The 22,056-nt window shown below is 41.2% G+C and overlaps 1 protein-coding gene across 19 annotated transcripts in view; it reads left to right on the top strand.

Moving 5' to 3' along the window:
* The window catches only part of lrrc9 (leucine rich repeat containing 9), a 306,547-nt gene that overhangs the window by 115,497 nt on the left and 168,994 nt on the right, over positions 1–22,056 (top strand). For all 19 annotated transcript variants that reach the window (XR_010975669.1, XM_068038808.1, XM_068038817.1 and 16 more), the window contains 2 exons: positions 5,738–5,917; positions 17,693–17,810. Coding sequence is in view for 18 of the 19 variants with exons in the window: in XM_068038808.1 (XP_067894909.1) it covers positions 5,738–5,917; positions 17,693–17,810 (298 nt within the window). In the remaining variant the exon portion in view is untranslated. The remainder of the gene's footprint in view (positions 1–5,737; positions 5,918–17,692; positions 17,811–22,056) is intronic.

The following is a 22,056-nucleotide window of genomic DNA, read 5'->3' as shown; positions in this document are numbered from 1 at the left end:
CTGGATGCTCCTCACAAATTCTGCTCCATCCAAGACCCTAGCGCTAAGTGAGTCCCAGTTAATATTGGGGAAGTTAAAATCACCCACCACTACAATCCTGTTACCTGGGCTTCATTTAAAATGGGCTGGTGAATCATATAACTAGGGCTCTGGATAGGGCTTTAAACTAAAAGGTGGGATGAGGGGTCAGGTGAAGGGAAATTTGGAAATTTAAAGAGAAACATTGAGGCAATAGAGCAGTGTAGCAATCTGGGTATAAAGACAAGCCGAATGGGACAGGAAGGGACAGAAAGTTTAATTGTTATAGTGCAGCAGTGAATAAGGTCCATGCAAAGATTAGTGGTTAAAAAAATTAAAGGCTCATTAGCTGAATGCAGAAAGCATTTGTAACAAGATAGACAAATTAGTGGCACAAATACAGATAAATTGGTTTGATTTGATGTATAAATACAGAGACATGGTTGCAAGGTGACCAAAGTTGGGAATAAATATTCCAGTGTACACAACATTTCGAGAAGACACGCAGCATGGAAAAGGAGGAGGAATAGGCCTGGCAATAAAGGAAGTTAGTACCAAGAAAGAATCTTGGCTCAGAAGATCAGGAGGGAGAATTAGTATGAGTAGAGATTAGGAATAACAAGGTTCAGAAAATGCTGGTGGGATTAGTTGATAGGTCCCCTAACAGTAGTTATACTGTTGGACACAGCATTTAGCAATAAACCATTGGAGCTTGTAACAAAGGCAGTATAATAATCCTGGGGGACTTTAGTCTTCTTATAAATTGGACAAATCAAATTGGCAAAGCTAGTCTGGAAGATGAGTTTGTAGAATGGTTTCACAACAGCTTCCTGGAACTATACGTGGTGGAACTAACCAAGACATAAAACTATTTTAGATCTAATATTGTGTAATGAGGAAGGATTAATTAGTAATCTCATAGTAAAAGATCCTCTGGGGAAAAAGAGATCATAATACAATGAATTCCATATTAAGTTTGAGAACAAATGGGTTATCTTTAAGGAAGAGATGCTTCAGAAACAGACTAAGTACATCCAACAAGGGTGAAAGGTAAGTGAAACAAAAACAGGGCTCCTTGAATGACGAGAGAGATAGAGGCTAAGATGAAACAAAAAAATAGGATGTATGATGCATGTCAGGTGAGATCTTCAAGTGAGAATCAAGCCATATACAACAGGTTGAGAGGGGAAGTGAAGAGGAAAATAAGACCGGCAAAGAGAGAACATGAGAATAGAATGGCGGTCGACATAAAATGGAACCCCAAAATCTTCCACCGGCATATAAATTGTAAGTGGGTAGTAAGAGGTGGAGTGGGACTTTTAGGAGGTAATATATACTTAGAGACACAGGGCAAGGCTAATATACTTAATTAGTACTTTGTATCAGTGTTCACTTATGAAGTAGAATTGGACAAAATATTGGTAGAAGCGGAGAAAGTAGAGGCAATGGATAGGGTAAAAATTTATAGGGAGGAGGTACTAAAAAGGCTGGCTATGGTTAGGGAGACTAGTCACCTCGTCTGGATGGCTTGCATCCCAGATTGCTAAAGGAAATGGAAGTGGAGGTAGTGGAAGGGCTTGCCATAATCTTCCAATCTTTCCTGGATACGGAGGAGGTGTCAACGGATTGGAGAGTGGCAAATGTGACAACCTTATTCAAAAAATCCTAGGAACTACAGGCCAGTTAGTTTAAGATCAGTGATAGATAAGGTTTTAGAAAAATAATCAGGAAAAAAAAATCAACGGACAATTGGAGAGGGCCGAGCTAATTAAGCAGAGTCAGCATGGATTTGTGAAAAGCAGATAATGCTTGACTAATTGAATTGAATTTTTTGATGTAACAGGGAAGATTGGTGAAGGGAATGTGGTGGATGTAGTTTATGTGGATTTTAAGAAAACATTTGATGATACCACATAAAAGACTGGTTAACAAAATTGAGGTTCCTGGAATAAGAGGGTCAGTGCCAATTGGATTTTAAAAAATGGTTTAAGGGCAGAAAACTACAAGTTGTAGTCAATCATAATTTTTCAGACTGGAGGGTAGTAGATAGTGGTGTTCCCCTAGGGTCAGTGCTGGGGCCATTGCTTTTTTTTGCTATATATCAATGACTTGGATCTTGGAATGCAGATTAGAATTTCAAAATTTGCCAATGACACCAAACTTGGGGGTGTGGCAAACAGTGAGGATAATATGAACTGACTGCAACAGGACATCGGCTATCAGAATGGGCAGACAGGTGGCAGATGGAATTTAATATGGACAAGAATGAGGTGATGCATTTTGGCACATGGAATAGGGAGAGGTAATATATACTTAATGGGCACAGTTCTAAAGAGTGTGCAGGAACAGAGGGACCTGGGGGTGCATGTGCATTGATCTTTGAAGGTGGCAGGACATGCTGAGAGAGTGGTTAGTACAGCATGTGAGATCTTGGACTTCATAAATAGAGGCATTGAGTACAAAAGCAGGGAAGTTATGCTGAACCTAACCAAAGCTCTGGTTAGGCCCCAACTGGAGTATTGCATCCAGTTCTGGTCACCACACTTTAGGAAGGATGTGAGGGTCCTTGAGAGGGTGCAGAGGAGAGTTACCAGAATGGTTCCAGGGATGAGGGATTTTAGCTACAAGGTTGGGTTGAAAAAGCTGGGGTTGTTCTCCTTACAGCAAGGGAGATTGTGGGGAGATTTAATAGAGGTATACAAGATTATGACAGGCTTCGATAAGTTAGACAAGGAAAATCTGTTCCATTAACTAAAGATACATTAACTAGTGGACACAGATTGAAGGTTTTGGGCAAGAGATGCAGGGGGAATATAAAGAAGAATTTTTTGCACAGTGGGTCGTAATGACCTGGACTTTGATGCCCCCAAAGGTGGTGGTAGCAGAGTCAATCAATGACTTCAAAAGGAAATTGGATGGCCAGTTGAAGGAAATAAATTTTCAGCGCTACGGGGATTGAGTGGGAGAGTAGGACTGACTGGATAGCTTCGTGGAGAGCCAGCATGGACTTTTCAGACACCGAACAGCCTCCTTCTGTCCTGTCAATGACTCTGACTCGAGTCCAAAACAAGAATCTCAAATGCTAGCAAAGCCAATTACATAGGTATGAGGGGAGAGCTGGCTAAAGTTGATTGGGTAAAGAAATGATTCAAAATTTTCAATGAACATACATTCTTTTAAAAACCAAAAATTCTGGGGAAGATCCATTTGTGGCTTACTCGGGAAGTTAAGGATCGTGTTAGATTAATGTTTATAATGTTTATAATGTTGTGAAGAATAGTAGTAAGCCTGAAGATTGGAAGAGCATTAGAAACCGGCAAAGGGTGACCAAAAAGTTGATAACGGGAAATTGGAATCTGGGAGTATACTGGCCAGGATTATTAAAACAGATTGTAAGAGCTTTTGCAAGTTTATAAAAAAAAAAAAATAGCTGAACTAAGTGTTTGTCCCTTAGAGGCAGCGGTGGAAGAAATTATCATGGGGAATGAGGAAATGGGAGAGACGTTGAACAAATACTTTGTGGCTGTCTTCACAGTAGAAGACACAAATTACATAGCAAAAATAGAAGGTAGCCAAGGGACTAATAAAAGTAAGGAACTTAAAATGATTAAATCAGCAGAGCAAATTTTAAAAGATCATTCTTAGTTCTCATTGTACAATACAAGATCCTTAAAGGGCATGACACTGAGAAGTTGTTTCCCTTGGCTGGGGAATCTGGAACATGGGGGCACAGTCTCCAAATAAGTGATTGGCCATTTAGGACTGAGATGAAAAGGAATTCCTTCATTCAGAGGGTTGTTCTATGGAACTCTCTACCCCAGAGGATCGTGGATGCTCCATCGTTGAGTAGATTCAGTGCTGAGATGGATGGATTTTTGGTCTTTCAGGGAATCAAAGGATTTGGGGAGCAGATGGGAAAGTGGAGTTGAGGCAGAAGATCAGCCATGATTGTATTGAAGGGCAGAGCAGGCTCAAGCGGCCATATGGTTTATTGCTGCTCCTATTTATTATATTCTTAACAATCCAGCTGAAACTGAAATGAGGCTGCATTGTTTTCAGGCAGCTGACAGTTGTGCTTTAAAAAAGAAAGTCAGCAACCAGTTTAGCAGTGGCCTAAATGCCTGGGTAGGCCTCTGCCCTGATCAATTAGTTATCAACTTGTCCACTTTAGTCTTATAAAACAAATACAGCAATGTTGAATTTAGATCCCAGTACCTGTATAAACTGATGAACTTATAATTTGTGGATGCTAGAACTGACAACTTTGCCTCCGTGAATTTCAAAGGTGCTTTACTGATGGGCTTATCCTGTCTCAGAATATTAATAAACACCAGGTCCATGCCTCACTGAGGTAGAAATGTGGAGGACAAAGCAGGAGTAGCTGGGGACTCAAATATTATGCTCCCCCAGGCAGAATTCAGTGCCATTTGTGGAAGAGAACCCTGCAGAGAGAAGGTAATGTGAGTGGTGAAGCTGGACTGAAAGCATTAGAAAGCTGAGAGAAGCAACAACGAGGCTTTTGAGTTCTGAAGAAGGGTCACTGACCTGAAACGTTAACTCTGCTTCTCTCTCCACAGATGCTGCCAGACCAGCATTTCTTGATTATAGTTCAAATTTCTAGCATCCACAGTACTTTGCTTTTATTATAGCAGTAGGAAGATGTTGAGTTAGTGAAAGAAGCCCAAGGTACACTGATTGCTTCTGAATTGTGTTCAACAATGGACCTGAGAAAGAGTTAGGCCTATGCAGGGGAAAATTACTGGAGGTAGTTTTAGTATTGGTAAATTTAGTGATTTTCCTTTTTTAGTACTGTTAATTTTTTTGTCTTTGTTGTCTTAACATTGCTAGACTGGAAGAGAAACCAAGGTGGCCACTGAAGTCACTTTCAACGATTTCTGTTGGCCTTTTGCTACATACTGGTTATTGGTATCTTGTTTATTGGCATCTTTTGTTGTAGCTTAGTAATTTATCATTAATAATTTAACTGCTTGTTCAATTATATTTAAGGTATTAACAAAGATTTGTTATTTGTTTCTTCTTTCGTTTGAGGCAACCAAGATTTTTTGCCTTATGGGCACTTGCCATTTTGACATTTTCCATGTGTGACATTTTTGTTTACGCATTTGCTCTCAATGCTGTTCTAATGTTGTCGACTCTGGGCATGCAGGTTTCACACAGCCATTGGCAGCCCCAGAGTAAATATAGCAAATTCCAACTTGAAGGCTCAATTTTAAAGAAAAAGTAGTTTCTACCCAGTAGCTGGCCTTCATGAAACTGGCAAGTTTTTTTTGGAGCTCCTGCTAGTTATGTGAGACTCACCTATCAATAGTTGGTGGCCGTGGTATTCCACTAAGCGCAATATAAAAACAGCTTTTAAGTGCCGGTCATGCAATCAATACAAGGCCTTTAGTTATATAGATAGATGCATGCATAATTTATTTTAAATTGTACAGGCAAGGTGCTCATTTTTCAAAAAAACCCCAGAATTTTACAATTTCAAAATTTCCAAGGAAGGATTATTTTCCTGTGTTTCAATTTTGGAATTAAAATTGTCTACAAAAAAAAATCCATGGCATACCAATGGCTTATTTTTAGCTTACTTTTTAACCTCTGCTAGCATAAAATGTGTTTTATATTATGTATGAGTAAACTTAAGTTAATATATGAATTCTTCAAGATATTTATGTATAAACAAATGTAATATTCCTTCCCTTGACAGGTTTACTTCCTGCTATGATGTAATCTTATCTCGATTCTGTGCTTGGGACTTCAAAAAATTAGGAGTGACAGGGTTAAAAATAAATCGCATAGTCAGAGTTCACAATCGAATGCTAAGGCTGAAATATGAGGATAAGATGCAATCTATTTTGAACAAAGAAAGATCATCATATAAATCAGAGTGAGTTATTTTAATTACAAGATTTTCTTTGAGTATTTTCTTTTTACTTACAGTCTTAACAAGATTGCTTTAAAAAAAAAATCCTCCTAATTTAGAACAAAGCAATTTACAACACATAACTTTAAAAAAGAACTTGCATTTATGTGGCACCTTTCATGACTACAGGATATCCCAAGGAATTTTACAGCAATGAGGTAATTTTGAAGTGTATTCACTATTGTGTTGTAAAGAAACAATACTACATAGCCTCCCTGCACGGTATGGGCTTGATGGGCCGAATGGCCTCATTCTCTGCCGTAAATGACTCTCTGATTCTATAATAAATCAATATAATGTCTACCTGTACATATTCTATACTTTTCCTTAAAGTGCAATAGTAATATGGTGTCATTATTTCACAGTCTTTTTGTGATAAACATGGTGGTATGTTTCCGAACAATAAAGGAAACAACAATCTTTTGATATACTACTGAGTCTTTTTGGTGATGCTCACGATTGGTTGCAGGATATGCTCTTTTGCGTACTTGTCTTTGTTTTCTACATGTTGCTGCATCTCTTTGTCTCTTCCCCCTCTTCTGGTTGTCTCTCTTTTTCATAGTTGTTCATTTTCTTTTTTTTCTCTCTGTCTTTTCTTCTGCTTCTCTCTTGTTTTATCTATCTCTGTCTCTTCCTTTGTATTGTTTTCTCATTCATTCTCTGCTCCCCCTTCTGTCTTTTCTTCTGTCAGTAGCAGGCACAGATAGAAGGTAGCCAGGGGTGGAATCTGGCCAGGCCTGACCGATTGTCAGATTGCAGAATTTTTTTTCAGGTCATGCACAGTCGCTAGAAGACAAAATGTGATACTTGCTCTCAAGCCACATTTTCCACAAGTAATTGTAATGTGCTGGTCATGGAAGAAAATTGCCAAGGGCTGAGGATGGCATTTTGTGTGCACCCCTTGGGAGCTTCAGGTTGCTGGTGAAAAAGGGTCCAAGTCTTGGGCTACATTTTTCATGGTGGATGCCAGTTGAGGAAGCAGAAGACTATGCAGTAAAAATGCAACATGAAGTGCATAGTGCCATAGCACCACCTGCTTAGAGATGCAAGTCTTGGAAACTGGATGGACTGAAAGCAAGCAGATAGTAATTTCATGGGAGAGTCAAACGACACTAGCTTATATTTACCAATAGCCATGAAGCTCAGCCGTTACAAAAATAGCAAAACATATCCTTGTTATAAGCACAAAGTGCTTGTTATATGCCATTTATTTAAGATATTATAGGTGATATATCCTATGACCTTATTCACAATGAGTCAAGAGGTTTTAAAAGAAAAGGGAGTCATTCCAAGTGATATTCATCAGTATTTGTAGTCTCCCTGGGTTCTTGAAGCAATGGGAGGAGGCCCAGGGTCGGGCAGTACTAGTATGGAGTTTCTGAGCTTAAGAAATTTGTTTTTGAGATGTGGGAAATGCGGACACTGCCACATTTATTATTTATTGCCTTGAGAATCTGGTAGTTGCCCTACTTGAACCTCTGCAATTGAATCTCTTGTGGTGATGGTGTTTAGTTTAGTTTAGAGATACAGCACTGAGACAGGCCTTTCGGCCCACCGAGTCTATGCCGACCATCAACCACCCATTTATACTAATCCTACACTAATCCCATATTCCTACCACATCCCCACCTGTCCCTATATTTCCCTACCACCTACCTATAGTAGGGGCAATTTATAATGGCCAATTAACCTATCAACCTGCAAGTCTTTGGCACGTGGGAGGAAACCGGAGCACCCGGAGGAAACCCACGCAGACACAGGGAGAACTTGCAAACTCCACACTGGCAGTACCCAGAATTGAACCCGGGTCGCTGGAGCTGTGAGGCTGCGGTGCTAACCACTGCGCCACTGTGCCGCCCTGTTGGGTAGGGAATTCCACAAAGTTGACCTAGTGACAATGAAGGAACGCTGATTAATGTCCAACTCAAGATAGTGTGTGATTTGGAGGAGAATTTGCAGCTGATGGTGTTCTCATGACTACTCTCATGACATCACGGCAGAGATTACACAGGAGGAAGTCTAAACATTAAATGTTTCAGCATTTTGTGCTATTCTGTTTGTTTCCATGTAAATGTGAGCCCATTAAAGATTGTAGAAGTACACATAAATAGAGTACTAAATGCTTCAAGAAGTGAAATTAAATACAAGAACTGGCTGACAAGAAAGGTTGCATGATGGCCCAGAGGCCGTGGGTGGTTCAAGGAAGAGGCTGACACAGTGGTAATGTGGTGTAGCATGTCAGATGATCCAAGAAAGCCCAGAGGCAGTTCTATTTCATTTCAGTTTCATTTTCCTGGGCTTGCCTTGCTAGCCCCGGATCCCCTATTCTGTCAGATCTGAGGATCTCCCAATACTGCCAGATCTTGGACCTCTAACACTGCCAGGCACTCCTACCCAGTACTCCTCAATCCAAATTTTCCCCTGAGGACTTCTCCCAGATTCCAGTAAATCGCAAGTGATTCTCATAAACCTCTAGGCTACTCTCTCTCGTCCCAGGACCAACTCCAATGCTCTCAGATCCCAGGATCACTTACCCAATGGTTGCAGGACCTACCTCAATGCTGCCGACCTGTCTGGACAATACCCCTAGATCCTGAGCCCTATTCTGGTGTTTCCAGATTTTGGGACCCCCTAAAATAGTGCGTTCTTGGCCAAACCATCATCAACTGCTTCATCAATTGTTACGACCGAGGCGGGAGGAGTACACTGTCTTTTCTAGTTCCACTTCTCCACAGGTCACAACATATATTTTTTTAAATGTTTACCCAGTTACCGATGCAGTCAATCATATACTCTACTCTTTATCCCAAAATAAAATGCACCAACCAGTTTTCTTTAATAAACAACAAAATTATCAGTTTATTATAAAACAGGACTTGACCAGTAATGAAGCAAAGCATTAATACACAGATTGAAATATGAAAGTTCTCCTTGTAAAAAATTTCCCCACACACAAACTCACACACACTGAAAAAATACAGAAATTCTCTCTGCAGAGGTCTGTTACAAAAAAAAAGACAAAAAGATACTTTTGCCAAATATTTGCTAATTCTTGAAGAAAAAAAGAGAAGATATGGAAAGATGTCAGTTGTCCCTTTTTTTGGTCTGATGCCCCAAATACACGTAGACGATGTCACTGGGCTCTTTCTAGAGCAATTCTTTTCAGGTGATGTTGAGGATCAGTTTGGCTGGCTTTTCAGGAGAAATGCAACATCAGTTTCTCTATTTCATACTTGATTTTCAAGAAGTCCTCAAAGAGATGGAAGAGGGTGAGCTGTTGGTGGCTGCTCTCTTGGCTGGTTTACTCCAACTGTCTTCAAAACAGTTCAGACCCCAACTGAGAAGTGTAGAGGAAGTGAGGGACCTTGGAGTAAATGTCCACAGATCCCTGAATGTAGCAAGTCAGGGCGATGAGGTTGTTATGAAGGCATATGGAATCCTTTGCTTTATTAGACGAGGTATAGAATATAAGAGCAGAGAGGTTATGCTGGAACTGTATAACTCATTGGTTAGGCCACAATTGAGTACTGTGTGCAGTTCTGGTCACCTCATTACAGAAAGGATGTAATTGCTCTAGAGAGTGTACAGAGGAGATTTATGTGAATGTTGCCAGGACTGGAAAAATACAGCTATGAGGAAAGATTGGAAAGGCTGGGGTTGTTCTCCTTGGAACAGAAAAGGCTGATTGAAATGTACAAAATTTTGAGGGGCCTGGATAGAGTGGAGGTGAAGGGCCTATTTACCTCAGCAGAGAGGACAGTGACTAGGGAGCATAGATTTAAAATGATTAGTAGAACAATTAGAGGGGAGTTGAGGAACTAAAATTTCACCCAGAGGGTGGTGGTGGTCTGGAACTAACTGACTGAAAGGGTGGTTGAGGCAGAAACCCTCAACTCATTCAAAAGGAGTCTGGTGCACCTCAAGTGGCATAATCTGAAGGGCTACGGACCAAATGCTGGAAGATGGGATCAGAATGGATGGATTGTTTTTCAACCAGCACAGACATGACGGGCCAAGTGGCCTCTTCCTGTGCCTTAAACTTTCTATGATTCTAACACTGTCCAAAGTGAAACCAAAAACAATATCTCAAGTCAAGCTTCCTGATCCCTATAAATCATGACCTGTTATTTCTCTGTAACCATCTTCCCCAAATCACCAGGGTTTCTGTTATTTATTGCTTAAAGCACATGACCTCCAGCAAGGCTATATTTAAACAATATCTCAGTGTCCTTTCAAAAAACTGTCAACCACAAAGCAAAGTCCAGCTTCTATGAAATTGTCAGCATTCCAACAAATCCATCTTCACAATTTAAATATAAGTCCTCAAATACATATCCTTAACAAAAAATATAGAAGTACTTTCGTAACACCTCCATCCTTGGAGGAATGAAACACCATTTTTTAAAAATGCGTTTTATTACCAAAAGTGAAAAAAACAGATGACAAGCATTAAAACAAATTTACACATTCATTCTAATTCACTCTTTACCTGTAGCTAATACAAGTCTGCTTTGTACCATCTTTGCACTCAGAAAACTCAAAGAAATGTTAGATTCTAGATAAAGTGTCTGCAATCACATTTTTCTCTGCAATGTGGATAATCTTTACATGATAAGGTTGCAGTAGTAAACTCCATCGGAATAGTCTGGCAAACTGGTTTTTAAATTTTTTCACAAAGGCTAGGGGACTATGATCAATATATACTAGTGTCTCTCTGTAATGGTAGACAAAATGCTTAAGAGCTATAATAAACCCAGGGTTTCTTTTTCCAATGTTAAGTATCTTTTTTTGGTGTCGATTTAGCTTTTTGGTCTAATGTCCCAAAGCAGAGCTGGCTGTCACTATGATCTTTCTAGAGCTGTTCTTTTATGACAACGTTGAGGATCAGTTTGGTAGGCTTTCCAGGAGCAATGATTTCCTGATTTAAGATTAGGAGTGCTTGACAATCCCACATAGTTCTGCTCCATTCATAACTTTGCTGAAAATGAAGCAGCCAATGGTAGCTTACAGCAAGATGTAACAGCATCCAGACCTGGACTGACAAGTGGCAGTTAACAATCATACCGCATAATTGCCAAATAATAACAACCACAAACATTAGAAAGCCTGACCATCATCTCTTGATCTTCAACAACACCACCATCTGTGATTCACTCACTGTCAATGTCTTACATAGAAATATATAGAAGTTATGACCTGGAAACAGGCTGTTTGGCTCACCAGTACATGTCAGTATGTCTTCCGACTGAATGCATGAAATAGAAGGCAGGGGGAGAAGAGTGCCAGCATGACTGAGGGAGAGGGAAAAAGGTGTTCGTATGGGGATGGGGTGGGAGAGAAGAGTGGTTCAATGAATGGGAAGGGAGAGAGGATTCAACAACAGTTTTAGAGCAATGTCATATTTAACAATCAAATTTAGCAACAGAGTAGCAGTACAAATAATGTCAAATATGTAATCGAAAGCTAAGCCGGAATTTTACGCCCCCACAAAGAGTGGATTGGTAGCGGGGTGGGAGTGTGGGGGGTAGTAAAATGAAGTGGGAGGCTCCAGGGGCCCTTCCCAACCTATTCCCTCCTGCACCACGATTTTATGTGGGGTGGCAGTAAAAAACAGCCAATAAAGGCCCTTAAGTGGCCAGTTAACAGCCATTTAAGGGCCTCCGCCCGTCGCCACGGGGATTTTACCCTTGGCTGGTCGGACGGCCCAGGCCTGAGAAAAACCCGCCTGACAAAAGCAGGGCGGCTTTCTGATGGCCTGGGGTGGGGTCCCTCATGACCAGGCACCCTGTTCCCAACAGAGGGCCGCCCCCGATGCCCCAACTGCCCCCATAGACCAACACACTACCCGTCCCCCCAATTGACCACCCTTGCACCGTCGGGACCCAACCAATCATCCCCGGCGAGGCCACAAAAACTCACGTTTTCCCAGGGTGTCCTTCCTCTTGTTGATGCTCCTGGTGGCCACTGCTGGGAGTAAGAGCTGCCGGCCCACTGATTGGCTGGCAGCTTCATTAGGTGGGACTTCCTGCCTCAATGAGGTGGAGGTCCCACCTTGACCAATTAAGGGCCTGGGGACCATAAAATGCGGTCTGGATCCCCAGGCCAGGTGGAGGCAGGATGGTCACTGACTGTTCAGTCGGTGGACGGCTCCAGTCCAACGAAAGTAAAATTCCACCCCTAGTCTCAGTAATAGTGCCATGAAACTATCCTCAATTGATGTAAAAACCCATCTGGTTCAAAAATTTCCGTTAGGGAAGGAAATCTGCTGTCCTTACCTGGTTTAGCCTCCATGTGACTTGAAACTCTCTGCAATGTGGTTGACTCTTAACTGCCCTCTGAAATGGCCTAACAAGCCACTCAGTTGTCAAGAGTAATTAGGGATGGGGAACAAACGCTGGCCTTGCCAGTGATGCCCACATCCCATGAAAGCATTAAAGAAAAAAATCCACAATAACCTACAAGTCAACAAGAAATGAGGAATAATCCTAACAATGTTCATCACATCCTTTTGTCATTTTCCAGTGTCCTTATTGATTTGACAGATTTACTTAAGCGAAAATTTAGATTCAGTGCTTTGCCAGCAAAGTTGAAACCCATGAAATAAAAGGGAAAGTGGCAGCTTGGATATGAAGTTGGCTAAGTGGCAGGAAATAGGGAATGGTAGTGAATGGTTGTTTCAGACAGGAGGACGGTATACAGTAGGGCTGCCCAGGGCACATTTCCAAAATTTACAGATGACACAGAACGTGGAAGTATTTCCGACTGTTAGGTTAGCGAAATGCTTCAAAAGGACATCGACAGGCTGGTAGAATGGGCGGACATGTGGCAGATGAAACTTAATGCAGGGAAGTGTGAAGTGATGTGTTTTAGTACATTGATATATTTGGTAGGAAGAATAAGGCAAGGCAATATAAAATAAAGGGTACAATTCTAAAGGGGGTGCAGGAATAGGGAGAGCTGGGGGTATATGTGCACAAATCATTGAAGGTGATAGAGCAGCTTGTGAAAGAGGTTAAAAAGGCATACGGCATCCTGGGCTTTATAAATCGAGGCATAGTATACAAAAGCAAGGAAGTTATGATGACTCTTTACAAAACACTGGTTTGGTATGAAATGGAGTAAAGGCCTGCTACCCAACCCAAAGGGTTGGATTGGGCCGGACCCTTCTTCCGGGTCTGGCTTTCGGGCTCGGGTCAGGCCGGGACCGGGTCGTGCTTGGGTCAGGCCGGGACCGGGTCGTGCTTGGGTCAGGTCAGGCCAGACACACAGGGTAAGTGCTCAGCTGTTAAGTATTAAAAATAAAAAACTTACTTGAACGGGGAGTCTGGGACGAAACTGAGTCTGCACAGTAAGCGAGTGACATCGCTATGACGTCATCATGCATGCGCTGCAGCTTCATGGAGCTTCCCAGTCGGAAGGTAAGTGAAGGGATGGTCGGGTTGGGCTCAGGTCAAGTCGGGGCAGGCTCGGGGCAAAATTGGAGGGACTCGGGCTGGGTCGGGCTCGGTTGTGCTGTGGATCACTCGGGTTCAGGTTGGGTTCTTTTTCCCGACCTGAGCAGGCCTTTAAACTGGAGTATAATGTCCAAATCTGGGCACTGCACTTTAGGAAGAATGTAAAGGATTTGGGGGGCAAAAAAGATTTATGAGAGAGAAACTGGTGTTGTTTTCCTTGGAGAAGAGAATGTTGAGAGAAGATTTGATAGAAGTGTTCAAAATCATGAGGGGTCTAGACAGAGTAGACAGAGAGAAACTGTTCCTTGTGGTGGAAGGGTTGAAAACCAGAGGACACCAATTTAAGATGATTGACAAAAGAAGCAACGGCAACGTGAGGAAAAGCTTTTTTACGCAGTGGGGTTTAGGGTTTGGAATGCACTGCCTGAAAGTATGCTGGAGGGAGATTCAATTGTGGCTTTCAAAAGGGAATTGGATAAGCTCCTGAAGAGAGAAAATTTGTAGAACTATGGGGAAAGGGCAGGGGAGTGGGACTAACTGAGTTGCTTTTGCTGAGACCTGGCAAAGGCCAATAGGCCAAATGGCCTCCTTCTGTGCTGTAACCATTCTATGATTCAGTGTTTCCATTGATTAATTTTTTTTTAGTGCATGTGTAAATTTAGCCCTTCAACATTAATGACCTTTTTTATTTTTAACTGGTAAATTTGCAAATGACACCCTGCCACTCTGTCCCCTCCCCCATTAATAACCAAACCCAGTGTAGTCACTGGCAAACTTCAGGTACGGATTGTGAAATTAATAACTAAAGGTAAGGAAGAAAGCTGCAGAGAGAAGTGGACCAAGTGTATGTGGGGGAGCACTTGGGTAAGAATGATCATCATATCATAAGGTTTCAACTCGTAATACAAAAAAGCAAGCAACAAAATGAGGTAGAATGTCTAGATTGGAAGAGGGCTAATTTCAACGTAATGAGGAGGGATCTAGCCAGAGTAGAATGGAACCAACGTCTGGCAGGAAGAGCTGTTTTGGAACAATGGGCTATCTTTAAGGAAGAGAAGCTTCAAGTACAGGCTAGGAACATTCCAACAAGGGTGAAAGGTAGGGGAACCAGGAGCAGGGCTCCTTGGTTGATGAGGGAAATAGAGATGTTGATGAAACAAAAAAAAAGAGGGGGTATGATGTATGTCAGGTGAATTCATCAAGTGAGAACCAAAAGTTGAGAGAAGAGGTGAAGAGGAAAATATGACTGGCAAAGAGAAAATATGAAAACAGAACAACATAAAAGAGAACCCAATATCACCTACTGGCATGTAAATTGTAAGCAAGTAGTAAGAAGAGGAGTGGGGTCTTAAGGGACAGAGAAGGTAATATATGCTTAGAGGCACAGGGTAAGCCTAATATACTTAATGAGTACTTTGTATTAGTGTTCACTAAGGAAATGGAAGCTGAAAAAATAATCAGTAGAAGCAGAGAAAGTCGAGGCAATGGATGGGATAAAAATAGAGAGGTGGGGAGGTACTAAAAAGGCTGGCTATGCTTAGGGTAGATAAGAAACCTGGTCAGGATGGCTTGCAATCCCAGGTTGCTAAAAGAAGTGTGGATGGATATAGCGGAAAGGCTTGTCATAATCTTCCAATCTTGCCTGGATACGGGGGAGGTGCCAGAGGATTGGAGAGTGGCGAATGTGACATCCTTCAAAAATTGTGTAAGGACTGTCCTAGCAACCACAGGTCAGTTAGTTTAATATCAGTGGTGGGTAAGATTTTAGAAACTATAATCAGGGAAAACATTAGTGGACACTTAGAGAGGTTTGAGTTAATTAAGGATAGTCAGTATGGATTTGTAAAAGGCAGAACATGCTTGACTAATCTAATTGAAATTTTAGATGAAGTAATAGAAAAGGTTGATGAAGGGAATGTGATGTATGTTGTTTATATGTATTTTAAGAAAGCATTTGATAAAGTACTACATAAAAGGCTGGTTAAGAAAATTGAAGCTCATGGAATAGGATGGTCAGTGTCCAACTGGATAAAAAAATTGGCTTATGGACAGAAAACAGCAAGCCATAGTAAATGGTTGCTTTTCAGAGGATGGTAGACAGTGGTGTTCCCCAAGGGTCAGTGCTGGGACCACTGCTTTTTTGATAAATAGAAATGATTGGGATCTTGGAATACACAGTGGAATCTCAAAATTTGCTGGCAACACCAAACTTGGAGGTGTGGCAAACAGGTTGATGTGAACTACCTGCAACAGGACATAGATAAGCTAGCAGAATGCACAGAGATGGCAGATGGAATTTAACACTGACAAGTGCATTTTGTTGGAAGAAATAGGGAGAGGCAATATGTACTTAATGGCACAGTTTTAAAGAGTGTGCAGGAACAGAGAGACCTGGTGGTGCATGTGCATCAATCTTTGAAGGTAGTAGGACAGATTGAGAGATTGGTTGGTAAAGCATATGGGATCTTGGGCTTCATAAATAGAGGCATTGAGTAGAAAAGCAGGTAAGTTATGCTGAACCTGTATAAAGTTCTGGTTAGGCCCCAACTGGAGTATTGTGTCTAGTTCTGGTCACCACACTTGAAGAAGGATGTGAGGGACCTTGAGAGGGCACACCAAACCGAGTTTCTTTAAACAACAACAGAATTAACTATTTATTAATAAACTAAGTCTTAAATAATAATGAGAAAAGATTCTTTTAAAACTTCTTATACTTCCTAACCCTCATGCACACACAGCCATTTAAAAAAACGGTTAACCAGTTTTGAAAGGATGTTTTGGATTATGACTGTTTCTTAGGGATAATGAAACAACAGGGTTGTAACGTTCTGGTAGGATATTTCTGGGTCAGTGATGTGTCCCAGAGTCGAATAGTCAGATGCCACTTGCAGTCTCTCCGGGCGAGGTTGATCAACAGTTTGTGATGGGTAGGCATTCATGGCACTTCATCTGCATAAGGCGTCACACAGATCTTTCAGCAAATGGTGTAGCAACAGGTCTACTTGGGCTTTGAAATGGCAGTCTAGGTTTCAGTGAAATGGCAGTGAGCTTTCAGGGTCTCCCAAAACATAAGAGGCAACATGAATAACTCCTGAGGCAGGGATTTTTCAGAGACTGGAGGCAATAGGAGTCTGCTACCTTTTTAAAATGCAGGGCTTCCTCTCAGCAAAGGAGCCTTTCTCCACAGAGAGCAGCAACTCCTCTTTTCCTGGGTCTTTTCTCTCTCCAGGCCGACCGCAGCCACCATCTCAAATGTAGAATTACTTTTTACAAGAGAGGCAAACCTTCTTTTCAGGGAGAGATATTTTTCTCTAGTCTGCAAGAAACAAGTCCCATCCAGTTTGTTCTGTCTCCTGCCTGCCCAGCACTGGTCTTCACAATGCAAAAATGAAACTGAAATGCTAATAAGCAAGTCATGTGACCTGTTATTTCCCTTGCTGCTGTTTGGAGCAGGTGTCTTGCAGTCTGTCCCACTCAGTTCAAACGCCAAGTTTCAGCATTTAGTGTTCACAGAAAATCCTTTTTCTCAGTTTTTCAACACACACACACTTCTTAGCTTTCAATAAAAAACAAAACTCTTGTGACAGGGTGCAGAGGAGATTTACTGGGATGGTTCCAGGGATGGAGGATTTTAGTTCCAAGCTTAGGTTGGAAAAGCTGTTTTTTTTCTCCTTAGAACAAAGGAGATTAAGGGGGGATTTAATAGAAGTGTACAAGATTATGACAGGCTTAGATAAGTTGGACAAGGAAAAGCTGTTCCCAATAACAAATGGTACAAGGACTAGGGGACACAGATGGAAAGGTTTGGGCAAAAGATGCAGGGGAATATCAGGAAGCACTTTTTAATGCAGCGGGTGGTAATGACCTGGAACTCACTGCCCACAAGGTGGTGGAAGCAGAGACGATCAATGACTTGAAGAGGAGGTAGGATGGCCACCTGAGAGAAGTAGACTTGCAGGGCTAAGGGATTGAGCCGGGTAGTGGGACTGACCGCATAGCTCCGTGAAGAGCTGACAAGGACTTGTTGGGCCGAATGGCCTCCGTCTGTGCCTTAAATGACTCTATGACTATGAGAATAAATCAAAATTATCTTCACATCTTTTAACTTAAGGTTGGAGCTGACATAATGAAAGCAGAGTTAAAATTCTAATTTATTGACTGTTGAATGATAACTTAGAAGTATTTAAGAATAGGTTTGCTTGTTATTAATCTTATGTAGTAGTAGAATAATTTTGCCTTTTCAGAAAAATCATTACTGTAATCAGCGATTTCTGTCTTTGTTTAGAAACTACAATAAGATGCTGGAATACCTGTTTTATATATTTGATCCAGAGTTATCCAGTGGAAAGAATGAAATTCTACATATTCTTGAGGATGGCTTCAAAAAAGCAAAAGTGTATAAGGTATGTACTTAAAAGTTCAGTAAATTAAATAATAGCTTTATGTTTCAGTTCCAACATTGTGTGGCCAAGTCCTTGTTTGAAAGGAAACTATACCACAAAACTAGTATCATTATTTTTTAATTTTAATTGCTATTCCTTTACAAAAAATGTTTTGCTTATTTTCCCAACACTTTTTTTCTCCATGCCAATATTGTGGATATATCTAACTACAGAAAAACCTTGCCAATATTGTGCATTTATTTACAAATTGCACAAAAATTATATAAATGAGGCCTGTTCTTTCCTGTCTTAAAGCAGCTTTGTTATTGCCTCAGCTCTGTTTCTACCCCATATTTAATTCACTGCCTATTGTAATACAAGAATATAATCTTTCTTTTATAGGGGATTGGGGTGAGAGGAAGGAGTGACACAATTAGCTTTGTTATCTACTTTGTTTCCCCAGCTGGGAAGTCTAGAACTAGGGTCCATAGTCTCAGGATAAGGGGATACCCATTTCGGACTGAGAAGTGGAGAAATCTCTTCACTGTGAATCTTTGGAATTCCCAGAGGGCTGTGTTTGCTCAGTCATTTAGCATATTCAAAGCTGACATCGATAGATTCTCAGAGTATAAGGGAATCAAGGGATATGGGGATCGGTCAGGAATGTGGTATTGAGTTTGAGGATCAGCCATGAAGTTAAATGGTGACAGAGGCTCGAAGGGCCCTATGTCATACTCCTGCTCCTATTTCTTATGCTCTTCTGTGATTACCAGTTTCACAATTCTTACCTGAAATTTTCTAGTGATTAACAAAGCTTTGGTTATTACAGGGTGGTGCAGGTAGAATGGAAATGTGTCATTTGCAAATTTACAATCAGTTAAAAAAAAATTAAAAACAGACATTTAATGTTAAAGTGCTATCGCTAGATTAATTCCATTAGTAGGTTTCCGTAGCTTCTTACTATAATAATTCACTTCAGTTATCTTTTTCATAAGTTCAAGCAGAGGGAGGATAAGTAGAGGTGCATTTTTACACCCAACTTTTTTGATGTGACTTCTGTTCTTCTCTCTCCATCTAAGTTCCAAAATAGCCCTAATTTCCTTACCCTGAACTTTATACATGGCTAAATCTCTGGTCTATTTCTATTGTCACTTGTCTAATTGGAGCTTGTCACAGGTTGCTGTGTTTTTTCTATAAAATTGATAATTTTTTGTTACATCTTCTTTTCCTTGCGAAGCAGAATATGGGGCAATTCCCTTCAAGCCTGGGAGAGGAGTGCAATTGGCATATAATAAATTGTGACTTTGCCTTCTGTGTTTAATATAAGATGCATTCTTTGATTATACAGATGGGCTTGTTAGCGATGCACACAGTGAGATTACACTTTGAAGTAACTGTTGCTGAGTGAAGGTCCGTTGCAATGATTTGAGATAGGACATAAAGCTGACAGTACCAATGATGAACATTTCCCAGCTTTTGCCAACTTAGTGTTGCTACCTCAGTGTAGTAGTAATAGTAGACGGCGACTTGGAACTCGAGCAGGTTCTCCTGTTTGGCTGCTCAGACTGTGGTTCCAGCAGCCTCATCTTCAATTACAATTAAGACAGAGATTCCCAGACTTTTCTTGGCTGAGTTCCAGACTGGAGGTTCACATTCCATATGTGCACTCTTTTTTATAAAAACTGTATTTTTGCACGGGACAAGAGGATTTTATTTCATCAACTAACATGACATATTGAGTCCTCTTGTTTGTCCCAACCTTTTGACAGAAAAGGCTGTCCACAAAAAATTGCAAAGGCTCTTCTCATGGCACTGTTCTGTCAGCAAGGGGTAATATAATGTAAAAATGCTTTATTCATCAGCAATAAGCATAGTATCATCTGATTTATTTTAGTTAATCAGAGCCAAAACGTTAATTGCATTCTAGAAAAAAAGATGGTTGCATAATTGAATAGGAATATTTCTTTCCACAAGTCTGAAAACAACTATTACTACCCAACGTGAAAATGACGCAAAGATTTCTATATAGCTTCACCCACAAAAATGGATCCATATATCAAGCTTTTTCATAGTACATTATTGTAACCATATTTGTAGATCCACAATTGTGTAAAGTTCATCCACATAAGACTAAAGCCATACAAACCTTAAGGCCATGATGACAGAATTTTAATTCACCTTAGCCAACACTCCCACACACCACCTGTCCTCTGCCACACCACCGTTTTTAATTTTTTCCCTTTACCTTCTGAAGGTAGCGGTTTGCACTGGGGTAAAAGTCCATAGGCACCACCAGTCCTCCTGCACCTTGCCCAAGTGACCATTTTTCACATTTCAGGCTGTACAATGTTCTAATTGCCTTACGAGGGCTGATCTCATTTTTCTAATATTTGTTGGCTGGCAGTTTGCTTGGCTTGATGCTCTTGAGCATCCCTGATTTTAATTGCTCCACCATTGGTGGCTATGAGCTGCCAAGGCCCTTAGGTCTGGAATTCCCTCCATAGACCTCTCTGCCTCTCTTCCTTCCTTTAAGACACTCCTTAAAACCTACCTCTTGGACCAAACTTTTGGTCACCTGTCCTAATAGTTCCTTATATAGCTCGATGTCAAATTTTGCTTTATAACACTCCTATGAAATGCCTTGGGGCATTTTCTTATGTGAAAGTTGCTATACAACTACAAGTTGTTCTTTTAATAAAGAGACTTACTGGGTCAATTTTAACTTGCAATTCTTGCCTCAAATACTGCTCACTTAATTCTGGAGGTCTAGCCATTGTCACTTTTACAGAGGTCAATTGCTGGTCAGCTGAAGCACCTCTCTGTTTCAGTCAGTTGGCCTCTTTTAAGCTGTATTTCTTTCCCCATCTACCCCAGATTTATGTTGCTGTCGTGCTCGATATTACACCAGCCCGAATCTGATGAGCTTCAGTGGAGGCTCTAGCCTCTTTGCTACTGGAATGGACAGACAGCTAATATGCCCATCATTTAAAGGATATGTTGTATGTCAGCTTTGCTTCCTTGCAGTATGCTTCTTTTAGACCCATTTTCTCTTTCAGTATTCTCTACTGCAGATGTTGAGCCCCTGCTCAAGATCTCCTCCAGCTGGCCATTATTCAAAGATGAAAAGGGGAGAGGAAAGACCATCAGGTTCCTTAAGTCTGCCCCATTCAGACATACATATATCATTGACACATTCTGTAACAATGCAATCCCCTGGAAGAGGGAGAAAAAACATCTTCTGACTAATTTAGGAAAGACTGCAAAATTCCTTTCATTTACAAACTCAACTGGCGCCAGGAGACCACAATAACCTATAATTCCAGCTCACTGTTAATGTACCCTCTATAATTGGAAATGTTGTCTTCAATAAGGAACTTGTCAAGTTCTTCTTTAAATCCCTGTTGACTGCAAGTTTAGGTAGTCTACCCTTAGCTGGCAGTTCAATACTGACTTTCCATGGAGTCTCTCTGGCTTACTTCCATCTCTGATGGTTTTAGATTGACTATTTAATTGCAAAAAGACTGCTTGAGGTATAGGGCGAAATTTTCCCAGCACCTTGGAGGCAGAAGTGGGGCAGGGAAAATGGCAAAAAATAACGTCAGGCCAGTTCTTCAATGTGTTCCCGCTTCCTCACATTGCCCGTTAGCGGCAGGAAGCAAATTAAGGTAATTATGTAGGCAATTAGCGGGCATTTTTGGAAAGCTATGGAATTTTGCCGGCGGTGCAAGGGACATTCATTGAGTTTGCAGTTCGTCTGCTCACAGGAGCTGACAGGAGAGCAGGAGGTTGGAGCACCATGAGATTCATATGTAGTCGTCACTTTAAAGGACAAAATTGCCAATCCTCAGGACATCCATAGGCAAATAGTTGTAATTGTCATCTGTAGATGGATCCACTGGATAGTGCTGGGAGTGAGGAATTGGCTGTCGGTCAGCAGTATGACACCTCCATATTGAGCCGCCCTCTCCTTCATTCACTTGAGCAGTGCACAGTATTCACTGTAGGTCTGCTGGTCATCCTTCACTTCGGGCACACTAGCCCTTCCCGTCCTCAGGCTGCCCACCTTCCCTAATTGGGCACTTCTTTCTTAATTGGCCTCCTCCAGGAAGATTGCACCCAATGTCCTGCCATGCACATGACCGGATTCTCAACCTGGAAATCAGCCCAATGTCGGGCTCGTGACTTGAACGGATAATTCAGCCCATACTTTCAAAGTTTGACTAAGAAATTATACATACATGTCCTTTAAACTCAAGTACAGCCGCCA

This window comes from Heterodontus francisci, chromosome 9 (assembly GCF_036365525.1).
Source record: "Heterodontus francisci isolate sHetFra1 chromosome 9, sHetFra1.hap1, whole genome shotgun sequence".
Taxonomy (NCBI): Eukaryota; Metazoa; Chordata; class Chondrichthyes; order Heterodontiformes; family Heterodontidae; genus Heterodontus; species Heterodontus francisci.
This window is presented reverse-complemented; position numbering and strand designations above follow the sequence as displayed.